This window comes from Corythoichthys intestinalis, chromosome 14 (genome assembly GCF_030265065.1).
Source record: "Corythoichthys intestinalis isolate RoL2023-P3 chromosome 14, ASM3026506v1, whole genome shotgun sequence".
Classification (NCBI taxonomy): Eukaryota; Metazoa; Chordata; class Actinopteri; order Syngnathiformes; family Syngnathidae; genus Corythoichthys; species Corythoichthys intestinalis.
Genome location: NC_080408.1, coordinates 42,655,230 through 42,668,208, shown reverse-complemented (window position 1 = coordinate 42,668,208; position 12,979 = coordinate 42,655,230). Strand labels below are relative to the sequence as shown.

The following is a 12,979-nucleotide window of genomic DNA, read 5'->3' as shown; positions in this document are numbered from 1 at the left end:
GGCTGAATTTGAAAACCCCATATATATCAACCTCTACTTGTTAGGGTCAAATACATGGCGAAAAGCAATGCAAAATGCTTTGGATTGATTATGAAATGTGTAACTTCATTAGTGTAGTGAAACATTTTAACATACTGTAAGTCTTTCATTGGTGGTTTACAAGAGGATAAGCAGAAAGTTCGAGTTCAGCCCGGAAATTCAGAAGAGCTGTACGAAAGGAATGTATAGATTGATGTAAAATTCTGTACAATTGCATAATTTAAACAGATTGATATTAAAGTTCAAATGGTAAGAAAAACGGAATAACGATCTTAAAGTCTTTAATAGTATTATTATGTGAATTAAAATCATATTTTGAGACCATTTGACTATATACAATAATTTGGCAAAGCGCGGATGATGAGAAATGAGTCTTTCAATCTGCTGTTTAGCTACATCTGTCATTATAGCACTCTTGCACAGCCATCTGGGTGATGATGTCGGCAGAGTAACGATTTCAGCTGATTTAAAATTTAGCCCAATGGAGGAGGAAGATTCAGAACAAGGAAATTGCAACAGAGAGGAGCAAAATTGTCACCATTGTTTTTCTCTCTCCAATATTTTTACGGGATATTCTTTTTATCTAAGTATTTTTCCCCAACTGCTAAATAAATTGTATGGTCATGACAAATACAGTGGGGCAAATAAGTATTTATTCAACCACTAATTGTGCAAGTTCTCCCACTTGAAAATATTAGAGAGGCCTGTAATTGTCAACATGGGTAAACCTCAACCATGAGAGACAGAATGTGGAAAAAAGAACAGAAAATCACATTGTTTGATTTTTAAATAATTTATTTGCAAATCATGGTGGAAAATAAGTATTTGGTCGATACCAAAAGTTAATCTCAATACTTTGTTATGTACCCTTTGTTGGCAATAACGGAGGCCAAACATTTTCTGTAACTGTTCACAAGCTTTTCACACACTGTCGCTGGTATTTTGGCCCATTCCTCCATGCAGATCTCCTCTAGAGCAGTGATGTTTCGGGGCTGTCGTTGGACAACACGGACTTTCAACTCCCTCTGCAGATTTTTTTATGGGGTTGAGACCTGGAGACTGGCTAGGCAACTCTAGGACCTTGAAATGCTTCTTACGAAGCCGCTCCTTTGTTGCCCTGGCTGTGTGTTTGGGTTCATTGCCATGCTGAAAGACCCAGCCACGTCTCATCTTCAATGCCCTTGCTGATGGAAGGAGATTTTCACTCAATATCTCTCGATACATGGCCCCATTCATTCTTTCCTTTACACAGATCCGTCGTCCTGGTCCCTTTGCAAAAAAACAGCCCCAAAGCATGATGTTTCCACCCCCATGCTTCACAGTGGATATGGTGCAATTCAGTATTCTTTTTCCTCCAAACAAGAGAACCTGTGTTTCTACCAAAAAGCTCTATTTTGGTTTCATCTGACCATAACACTTTCTTCCAGTCCTCTTCTGGATCATCCAAATGCTCTCTAGCGAACAGCAGACGGACCTGGACGTTTACTTTCATCAGCAGGGGGACACGTCTGGCAGTGCAGGGTTTTAGTCCCTGGCGGCGCATTGTGTTACTGATAGTAGCCTCTGTTACTGTGGTCCCAGCTCTCTGTAGGTCACTCACTAGGTCCCCCCGTGTGGTTCTGGGATTTTTGCTCCCCGTTCTTGTTATCATTTTGACGCCACGGGGTGAGGAGGGAGTTGAAAGTCCGTGTTGCCCAACGACAGCCCCAAAACATCACTGCTCTAGAGGAGATCTGCATGGAGGATTGTGCCAAAATACCAGCAACAGTGTGTGAAAAGCTTGTGAAGAGTTACAGAAAACGTTCGGCCTCCGTTATTGCCCACAAAGGGTACATAACAAAGTATTGAGTTGAACTTTTGCTACAGACCAAATACTTATTTTCCACCATGATTTGCAAATAAATTCGTTAAAAATCGAACAATATGATTTTCTGTTTTTTTTCTTCCACATTCTGTCTCTCATGGTTGAGGTTTACCCATGTTGACAATTACAGGCCTCTCTAATATTTTCAAGTGGGAGAACTTGCACAATTAGTGGTAGACTAAATACATATTTGCCCCACTGTAAGTCTTGTGCTAAATGGAATATGAAATATTAAAAATGCATTTATTCAGTACGACAGGGCTAACTTACTGTATAATGGTCAAAACTGCCGACTTCTTAAACCTCCTGAAGGGTATTTTATGCCACCGGAGTTTGCATCGTAGCAGTTAGTAGGCGACATGCTAACCCGGACCGAGCGACTCTTCCAAGTCTCTTCCTCGCCTTTCGACAACGAAAAATCACACAAAACTACCCTGACTTATGCCACACACGGCAGCAGGGGTGATTGCCATCACCGATCGGCCAGCCTCTGGCAGCGAGCAAGTTTTGGTTCATCGTTGAACACAGAAAATCACGCATTCTTGGTGGACAAACCAGCTGACGTCGGAGCGTGTGGCTGCCATAGCCCAAGCCGAGGATACTGCTCTCTCGGCGGGCACACTAAGCGGCCCGAGAGGGGTGAAAGTCTCTACACAATCGAGAACCGCAGACGTGAGCGCGTGGCTGCCCGAGCACAGATGCTCATCGGCCGGTGACCATGGTGTGCGACAAGCCGCTGGTCGTCTGCCGAGGGAGGTGGTCACTCCTGCCTCTTCATGTCAATGCCAGGTAGCTTTGTCACCCACAAAAAGCCAAGCAAGCCACCTCCTTATTAAAACGTTTGCCATGATCCCAGTATTCCACATAATGGAAAACACGTAGCTTACTCACTTCCTTGTCTGTTCAACTGTCCCACAGTTGTCAGGCTTGTTTTGCCCATTCTTCGCGGTGAACAGGATGTTTTTGAAACCCAAAAAGGCTCACACGCCTGACCCTGGTGCAGCAACAAAAGCCTGCAGCACATTGGGAAAATCAGCCGAATCTGCAGTCTTTCTGCATAATATAGTAATGGCTGTGTTGTGAAGATGATTAGTCCGCTAACGTCACATTCGCCTGCTTCCTTAATCCAGACTCTGGCCGGAAGTCACTCATTTGCAAGGCGCGGGATTTAAAAAATTGAATAGTGTATTGATCGCTTCCACACACATTCAAGCTGTACATTTAATTCAGGAACATGAAATACCGCGTAAAATATGAAATAAAGTGGCTTTTTGCTGTCTTAGGCACTTTAACCCCAAATATTGGCTGAGTGTAAAAGTGGCTTTTGTCTTTAACAGGAGTTTGATCCCGAGGAGTTCTACCAACGTTTGGAGACGGCAGAAGGTCAAGCCAAGGTGAGCCAGGGTATCAAGACTGATATTCCTAGATACATCGTCAGCCAGCTCGGGCTCACAAGGGATCCACTTGAAGGTATCATATTAGTTAAGCATCTACGTAAATTGTTTTTACATGAAAGTTACTACACTCATTAACTGCCATTGCCATCATTTCTCTTGCCGTTACAATCTGTCTTATGTTAATTTAGCTCTTCCAGAAATGGTCCAACTGGAACAAACAAGCCCAAGTCACAGATCTGCCAGCAGAGAATCTGATGAGTCTGGAGATGCAACACCAACACAGGTAGAAACTAAAAAGCAAGGAACAAAACATCCCGTCTTCCAGAGTTCAAACACATCACATCATCATATCAGATGAAACATTGATTTTGTTTCCTATTCTTTATCTGTAATTTAGACCCGCGCAGTTTGCACTCCCCCGCGTAGGAAACCACTGGAGAGTGATTTTGAAACCATCAAGTTGATTAGCAATGGAGCCTACGGGTGAGAAAGACTTAATTTCTTTGTTTGCCTTCAATAGTCTTTTTGTCTTTTGTGAACATAAGCAGTATAAAGAGATTAGAAATTAAATATTAGCTTTCAATGAGACCCCTTTGCTATTAGTTCTGGGCGATATGCAAAATAAATTCTATCACAACATTGTGAATTTTGATCTCGTTAATGATATGCCATCATATAGTAATATTTTAATTATTTTGATGACAAATTACATAACAACTGTGACAGCCCGCCCATGGTAGTTTAAGGCCATGTCCACACATAGCAGGCCTTTTTGAAAACAAGTATTTTGCCCCATCCATCAAGAAAAAAAAAAAACAACAACATCCACAGATAAACCTCTAGGTATTAATGTACACGTGACATCGTATCAAACACAGAATTGGCAAATCTTCACTTTGGTCTTAGTTTCTAAAATATCTCGTTTTTAATGCCCAAAATGTGCGTCTGCGTGTGGATGATTGGCCAAACCGTAAAAAAAGTTCTTCTTTTTGTGAGATACTCTGCTACGTGTGGATATGGCCTAAATTGACATTAAACAGGTCTTTCAGAAATGGGAAATGCATCAAATTAGGGCTGAAACATAAACGTATCCAATAGAGTAGTTCCAAAAAATCGATTACTACATGCATTGCGATTCGACACGTGAAGATTCGATTACGATTCATAAAGGCTCAAAAACGATGATTTTCCATCATAACTTTATGACAGCCGCTCATAGCGGAATGAAATTCAAAACACGTCTGCCGCCCGGACACCTTTAACGAACGCACGCACGTTATAATGGATGCTACCTGCAACTGAGTGAGAGATTTACTCTTTTTCAAAATACTGGAAAATAAATTTGTATATGAGACAGACAGGCACAGAATTGCACCGGGTCGCGCTTCTTTGCGCACGTTATTTTTTAGAGCAAGAGGGAAAGAGAGATAGTTCGTTGCTCCTCGTCTTTCAGATGTCCAGCTGTAGTTTCAAGTCATGTCAATTGAAAAATGTCCTGAGTGTGTTGCTAAGACCCGTGTGCGTCTACAAGAGATGAATATAAGAACCCTCTTGTACTGTTTAGCCTTTATTATTGTTGTTGGTTTTGAGGTGTTAATAGTTAGCGCCAAGCGCTAAGCTAATTAGCTAATTCGCTAATGTGTATTTTATATGCAGAACGTGTAAAACCATGATTAAGTACAGCGGTAACACTACAAACATGCGAAATAATACAGAAATCTGTGAAAACAAAGTATATTGGTTCAAAGAAGGCTTATTTCTAAAGACACTTTGTTTGCAGAAAATGTGGAATTCATTCCACCTGTGTACATTTTATTGTACTGTTGAGTGAAAGAAGTACTCCCTTTAAAATGGTTAATGTTTTTGCACTTTCTTGTAAAAATAAATAAAGAAAAAGCAGCTTAAAGGCAGGTTTTTGTTGTATGGGCATGTTTCCATCGTTCCGGTTATGGTTATGGGAATCATTAGGATATTTTACATAAATAATGGAGAAACATTTGTTTGTCTACTACAGTATATTAATTAGTAATATATGATGCATTGATAATTGTGATCATCGTCAATACCGTGATCATCGTTCAAGAATCTAATCGTAGCCCCCTGAATCGTAATCGAATCGAATCGTGGGGTGCCTAAGATGGCACACCCCTAGTATCCAATGATATTAGGTTATCATATTATCATTAATAAATTAGTATTAATAATGCAACAAATTGAAGTGTATGTGGTTTACATGTCTTGCTCTGGCTTGTTGAATACTAATTTCCAGTTGTTTTGAATGCATCACGCACCGGTTATATGTACAGGTGTTCATGCCAAAATTGACATTAGGAAGTTATTGTTTAGTTTTATTTCATTTTGATTGTTAATGTTTTCTATATTTTATCTTTTATGTTTTTTTAGTGGCATTTTTTCCCAGTGATGTAGTAATAGCTATTTGTGTATCCACCTCATAGTTGTTTTATTTATGCACCATTACTTTGTGTCGTTATGTGCCTTATGACATGCCTGTTTTTTTTTTTTTTTTTTTTTCAGAAACATTTAGTGGTCATCCCTCACTAATACTGAGAGGAATACCAATTTTGTCTTCAATTTTTCCTTCATTTTCGATTCGCCCTACTTGCTTTTCTTATTCACTCCTCTTTTCCCCTTTTGTAGAGCTGTATTTCTAGTACGTCACAGGGAAACCCGGCAACGCTTTGCCATGAAGAAAATCAACCGGCAGAACCTGATTTTGAGAAACCAGATCCAGCAAGTGTTTGTGGAGCGAGACATTCTGACCTTTGCTGAAAACCCATTCGTGGTTTCCATGTTTTGTTCTTTTGAAACACGCCGGCACCTTTGCATGGTCATGGAATATGTAGAAGGTAAAATTTGTACACAGTAATTTTTACGTTTCAGGCCATTTTTACTGTATGTCATGTAACGTAAGTTTCATATCCATCACACTGACTTTTCAAAGGTGGCGATTGCGCAAATCTATTGAAGAACATTGGTCCTCTGCCTGTGGACATGGCACGCATGTATTTCGCCGAAACAGTCCTGGCTTTAGAGTACCTTCACAACTACGGCATTGTACACAGAGACCTCAAACCTGACAAGTTAGCCTCCAAACTGCCCCGACAGCTAGCAATAAATAGCCTTTATCATCATCTTCTGATGTAATGATTTTAATACATTTTACTCTTCTTTTGTAGTTTGTTAATCACCTCCATGGGGCACATCAAGCTAACGGACTTTGGGCTGTCAAAGATCGGCCTGATGAACATGACAACTAATTTGTATGAAGGTCACATCGAAAAGGACACGAGAGAGTTCATCGACAAGCAGGTGAACGTTCACTGCCGTTGTGTAAGCGCGTTTAGTTACATTTTTTAGTTTTTTTTAAAAAGGCAGGCAGCCGTGTAGGAGGATGTGGGACTCCTTCACTATAGATTTCAAGGAAACAATTTTGCAGCTAGAAAGGGTATTGACTCAGAATTGTTAGATATAAAATTAGTCCACCTTGTATGTCAACATGAGAGGTTTCTTGCAGAAACGGCTGCATTTTGATAAACTTTCCCATGTTGTACTGCAGATTTCTAAAGAATGGTAGGTTCAGGCTTTTTTTCTTGGTGGACAAAGTCTATTTCTTTCATTTGATATATTTGTTGCTTATAGTTTATTCATTGAACACAATCATGTTTGTGTCTTTAATATGGTAAACATGCTTTAGAAATGGGAATCGTCTAACTATTACTACATTCCTATTAAAAGGGAAGTTCAGAATTTTTTACTTGAGACTTAATCTTGTGCGTTAGGGGGGGTTTGATAAGTCGGAGGAGTTGATTTTAACAAATTCCATGCAGTTAGTTAGCGATAGCCCTATAGTGGCTAAGCTAGCGCGAGTCAATAGGCCCAACCTAGCATACCAGTAAGAAACAATATCTGCATGCATAAAAATCACTGAGATCCCATGCAATCAATAGTGTTGGCTATGTTTTAAGGATGAAGTTATTAAAACTTAGCATTGCATGTCAATAACTGTCGTATGAACAGTAACATTTGTAATCCAGCAGCTCTGTAGGTAACAGGCTGCAGATATTTTTTTCCACCGGTGTGTTTGTCGTAGCCGGTTGCATGTATCCACAGTTTGTATTGTTCCTTGTTCTGTATAGGGAATTTGTCTAAACTCCCATTTGCCCATTTCTTCTGTTTGTTTCCAAAGTTGCTAAATGCACGTTTACTATGTTGACATTCTTCATTCAAGACTCCGCAGACTGCTGCATTTAAGGAAGGTGGGAAGTCGTTTTCCAACCTCCGACCAGGAAAAAAAAAAAATTGGAATGCCACTCGAACTGGGAGGCCCTCATCGCGATGTCAGAAAAATGTACCCCGACTCACGAGTTGCTTCGATCAGACGTCACTTGACAAAATGCGCTGCCTGTGGAAAAGCAGACTGTCAATAGTAAAACTAAAAAGGCAGTTTACAGTATGGCCTATTTACCTTAACCGTTGTTTTTCCTCCACTATTTGACTTTGTCCTACGGGAAGAAAGGTTTTTGGTGGAGGTCAACATGTATTCTGATGGCCAAAATTTAAAAAAAACAACCTTGGAATGCTTTGAGGTTGCAACTGGTACCATCCGAGTGGGATAAGTCTGACTTCCCATCTTCCTTGAATGCAGCATGAGCACGAGTGGCCGAAGCACTCTTCTCTATTGTGGTCGCATTACGCATCGAAAAAAATAGTTCCTCAGAAATGAATGAATTACGGCATTTTGGTGTGACATTGTTTGGGTCGCATGGGTATTTTGAACAACGATCTGCATTTTGAATTGATTAGACTATGATAGATCTGTTAATATTGTTTTTTTTATTGGCATCCTAGGATGAGACCACTGACTCGCGGTAGCTTAGCCACACCGGAGCCCTGATATTAATAAATAACTAACAAACTGCATGGAATTTGTTGAAATCAACTCCACCGAATGATTAAACCCCTGCTAACTCGAAGATTAATCCTGATGAAAAAAGTTCTGATCTTCAGCTTTAACTTCTGCACAGGTGTGTGGTACCCCAGAGTACATTGCTCCAGAGGTGATCTTGAGGCAGGGCTATGGGAAGCCTGTGGACTGGTGGGCTATGGGCATTATCCTCTATGAGTTCCTTGTGGGCTGTGTGCCATTCTTTGGAGATACACCAGAACAGCTTTTTGGTCAGGTGGTCAATGGTAAGTCCATTGTTGGTGTCGTCACTCTTCTTTCACAAATATTAGTCATTCCTAACCAACTTAAGGCTTGACTGCATTAGTCTTCTTTCAGTAAATCACAATTGTTGGTCTAGATGATATCATCTGGCCTGAGGGGGAAGATGCTTTGCCAGCTGACGCCCAAGACCTTATCACCAGACTACTTCGTCAGAGTCCGCTGGAGCGCCTGGGAACAGGTAGGCAGCAGTGTTTTAATTGAATTTCTAACTTGAATAAATGATGAAGAGAATTTTCATTTAAGGTTAAATAATATTAGATTCAATTCTTCACAAGTCTGTTGTAAGCAAGTTAACTATGTAAATAGTGAATACAAATAAACCATTCTAGTCAAAAACTGAACTTTTTTGGAAAAAATATAATAAACCACTTCGGACCCAAAGTTGTTTTAAACCAACAATTACCCTTTTTGGCTAAAACTGACATCGATTTTTAACCATGAACTATTTTGTACCAAAAATTAATCAATTGCAACCAAAAATGAACTATAACTGACCAAAAACTGACCATTTTGTACCAAACGCTAACAATTATTTCACAACAAATGTACCACTTTAGAACAAAAATAAAACACTGGACCAAAAGAAATGCTCTAAAAATAAACTCTTTTTAAATCAACCACACAATATTTGCCACAGGCATATTTGCCTATACAACACTAAACTTACAAAACCGATCAACAACCTTCCTACTGTTCTTACACTTTAAAATTTTCATAAATTAATAAACTCCTTTGCTGCCATTGACGGTGATAGATGTCCAATCCATTTGGACTTGGAGAGGGAGGCCTCCCAGTTCAAATCGATCTGGACATCTATCGGCGTTAATGCCGGTAAAACGGGATTACTCAATGCCATTCCAGTTAAAATGGATTTGACATGTATTGCTGTCAATGACAACGAATGGGTTACGTTGGATTTTTTTCTCCCCAGCTGGAACTACGGAAGTGAAGATGCATATGTTCTTTGTGGGTCTTGACTGGAATGGCCTTCTGAGGCAAAAAGCAGAGTTCATACCACAACTGGAGACTGACGAGGACACTAGTTATTTTGATAGTAGGTGGCTTTTTAGATACAAATTTAGGATGTTTATGATGTTAGGGCAGCATGTGAAAGAAGCTTATTATGAGGACTGCTGGCAACCAGCGTCGTATTCTACTTTAGTAATTTTTAATGAATAAAATTGAAATAAAGTAGTGATGTTTTCACCTATTTAATTAGGGATTGAGCATGATTTTGGGGTGCTTTTTGTAACCTACAGCCCGATCTGAGCGCTACTCTCACCTCGGCTCTGATGATGATGAAACTAATGACGATGAATCATCTCTTGAACTGCGACAGTTCTCTTCTGTGGCCCATCGCTTCAGCAAAGTATTTTTTCACTGGTCAAAGTGTTATTTCAATCTTCTTCCAATTATAGATGACCAAATATTTCTTCCCACACTTAAGGTTTACAGCAGCACAGAGCACTTGTCCACCTCCACACCATCCAACCCGAGCTTGTCTTCTTCGGAGAGGAGCCATAGTGAAGAGAAGGAGGATCGATGGGAAGGCAGATGTGCCTTTTCCCCTGGTGACGGACACAAGCACCTGGCTAGCGGAGACAGACCAGATGGACTCAGGGGAAGGTGAGAGCCATGAAGTTAAGGGTGGGTGATATAGCCTCAAAATTATACCACAATAGTTCAAGAAAAGTTGTGATGTCGATATTTTTGACGCTAATGACTCACACAGCTTGAAATTGAAACTAAATTTGGCCATGTAATGTTTAACTTCAGAGGTCAAATGTAACATACACTGCTGGCCAAACTTATTCACACCCCTAGGGATGGGAATTGATACGATTTTTACGATTCCGATTCCATTATCGATATTGCTTAACGATTCGATTATCGATTCTCTTATCGATTCTAATTTCGGAAAAAAGAAGAACAAACATTTTGATTGGCATCAAGTTTGTTTAATCAGAAGTCACAACCTTACAAACTCACAACGAGGTCAAAAGAGGCCCAAAGCCTCAATGTTAACTGTGGCAATAAGTGGCAAATGCACAAAAATGTGTAACATTTTACTGAAACATTTTTCTAATAGAAATAAAAAATATTGGTATATTTTGGCATATAGGTCGTTGTTCTGCCTTTGGCAATGTCCCCAAACTTTTTCCTGTGAGGGCCAAATAACTTTTCCCTTCTCTGATGAGAGGCAGGGGTCAGTTTGTAACAGAAAAAGTGTGACGATTGCAGGAGTGCGTAAATGTAAAAAAAATTATTGTTTTTCAGAAAGCCACAATCAAATCAAACCCTCTGTGGATTCTTCACGGAACAAAAGTAAATAAAATAAAAATAATAATATAATAATAATAAATAATAATAGCACTATTAATTAAATAGATAATAATCAAATAACCCTCTCTGAGTTATTCACTGAAAAAGGCCAGGAAATAAATAACACTACTGAGGGAGAAAAAAACCAAAAAAAATTCAAAATGCTCTCTGGAATTGTTCAGGGGGCCGGACCAAATATGGAGCCGCGGGCCGTAGTTTGGGGACCCCTGTTTTTATTTACCAGTATATTGAAATGCATGCCTTTTAGTTTTATGGTGCTTTCACGCTCAAGTGGTGGCACCCTTGGGCTTCCTCACGCGAAGAAGAGCGCGCTCACATGAAGAAGAGCGCGCTTACACCGAAGAAGAAGACATGCGTATCCAAGTGAGTGAGCAAGTTAGTGAGAAAGGGAAACACTGCCACGAGCCTACCTTTGTTAATGTTTGTAAAATATCTACAGAGCCAACGCCTGTATGTATCATCTTCTGTGTTGTTGCTGTGTGTTTCCACTCGCGATTGGACACTTAAATCCAGTTGTGTAGTGGTTTAAACGATGTGCTAATGCTAGCGAACGCATGGTAAATGGTGTTATACTTATATAGCACCTTTCAAGGCGCTCAAAGCGCTTTACACTATCTCGCCATCTACCTACTGGTGACGCAGCACCAGGAGCAACGTGGGGTTCAGTATCTTGCTCAAGGACACTTAGACGAGTTCATCAGGGCGGAGATTCGAACCCACAACCTCTGGTTTGGGGGACAACTACTCTACCACTGAGCCACGCCTCCCCATGCATGCATGCTAACTTGTTTGTTAATACTGTGTTAGCAGCTAATCATCGCTGATTTACGTTGATGCAAACCTGTTTGTTATTAGGGACGAAATTGATTTGTTTCATTTCTATTTTTAGTTTCAAGTGATGGTTGAATAAAGTCAACAAATTATACCAACGTCTTCTGCATCGTCATTTGGGAGTTTAGCTAGCTGTATAGTCAGGACTGACCCTTAACGTCTCGGTGAGGACAGTGCAGTCTATTCCCTCCCGATGCAGTTATTTCCATCTCGTAATGACTGCAAGTCGCTTTGTTGTAATTTTTCCTCGTGAAGTGAAGACACACTTTCAAGCGTTCGAACCTACGTGCTGTCATTGTTATGTTTACAGCGGCAATGCTCGTGCTAAACTATCGTAACCTTTCATTTTCACCCTTTTTCCTGGTGAAGTGTAGCCAAACTTTGGAGCGAGTGGTTCTTGGCGCCATGCTAGTTTGATGTGTCTGGACAACAAGACACGTCACGACGCAATATGCGTCTTTAGGGATCGTTAAGGCTTTTTCATTGTGATGTCGAGGCCTCGAAACACTCGGAACCGGTTCCGAATTGGAATCGGATTTCGATTCCCATCTCTACACACCCCTGCAATTCTGTTAGATAATGCTTAGTTTTTCACAGAAAATAATTGCTTCGTTTACTTTGCTTGCAATGAAAAAAACACTAAAGAGAATTAAAAAAAAAAAAATTATTATCATTTTACACAGAACTCCAAAAATGGCTTGGACAAAAGTATTGACACCCTCAGCCTAATACTTTGTAGCACAGCATTTAGACAAAATAACTGCAAACAACCACTTCCGGTATTCATCAATGAGTTTCTTACAGTGCTCTGCTGAAATTTTAGGCCATTATTCTTTGGCCAACTGCTCCAGGTCTCTGAGATTTGAAGGGTGCCTTCTTCAAACTGCCATTTTCAAATCTCTCCACAGATGTTCCATGGTATTCAGGTCTGGACTCATTGCTGGCCACTTTAGAAGTCTCCGGTGCTTTCTCTCAAACCATTTTCTAGTGCTTTTTGAAATGTGTTTTGGGTCATTGTCCTGCTGGAAGACCCATGACCTCTGAGGGAGACCCAGCATTCTCATACTGGGCCCTACATTATGCTGTAAAATTTGTTGGTAGTCTTCAGACTTCATGATGCCATGCACACGATCAAGCAGTCCAGTGCCAGAGGCAGTAAAGCAACCCCGAAACATCAGGGAACCTCCGCCATGTTTGACTGTGGGGACCGTGTTCTTTTCTTTGAATGCCTCGTTTTTTTCCCCTGTAAACTCAATG

The 12,979-nt window shown here is 40.3% G+C and overlaps 1 protein-coding gene across 7 annotated transcripts in view; it reads left to right on the top strand.

Annotated features, from left to right (window-relative positions):
* The window catches only part of mast3a (microtubule associated serine/threonine kinase 3a), a 70,038-nt gene that overhangs the window by 38,364 nt on the left and 18,695 nt on the right, over positions 1-12,979 (top strand). For 5 of the 7 annotated variants that reach the window (XM_057856824.1, XM_057856823.1, XM_057856819.1 and 2 more), the window contains 11 exons: positions 3,241-3,373; positions 3,489-3,583; positions 3,698-3,783; positions 5,959-6,167; positions 6,263-6,401; positions 6,498-6,630; positions 8,346-8,511; positions 8,625-8,726; positions 9,480-9,602; positions 9,808-9,917; positions 9,996-10,174. In XM_057856824.1, coding sequence (XP_057712807.1) covers positions 3,241-3,373; positions 3,489-3,583; positions 3,698-3,783; positions 5,959-6,167; positions 6,263-6,401; positions 6,498-6,630; positions 8,346-8,511; positions 8,625-8,726; positions 9,480-9,602; positions 9,808-9,917; positions 9,996-10,174 — 1,475 coding nt within the window. The remainder of the gene's footprint in view (positions 1-3,240; positions 3,374-3,488; positions 3,584-3,697; positions 3,784-5,958; positions 6,168-6,262; positions 6,402-6,497; positions 6,631-8,345; positions 8,512-8,624; positions 8,727-9,479; positions 9,603-9,807; positions 9,918-9,995; positions 10,175-12,979) is intronic. The other 2 variants (XM_057856821.1, XM_057856820.1) reach the window with 1 other exon arrangement.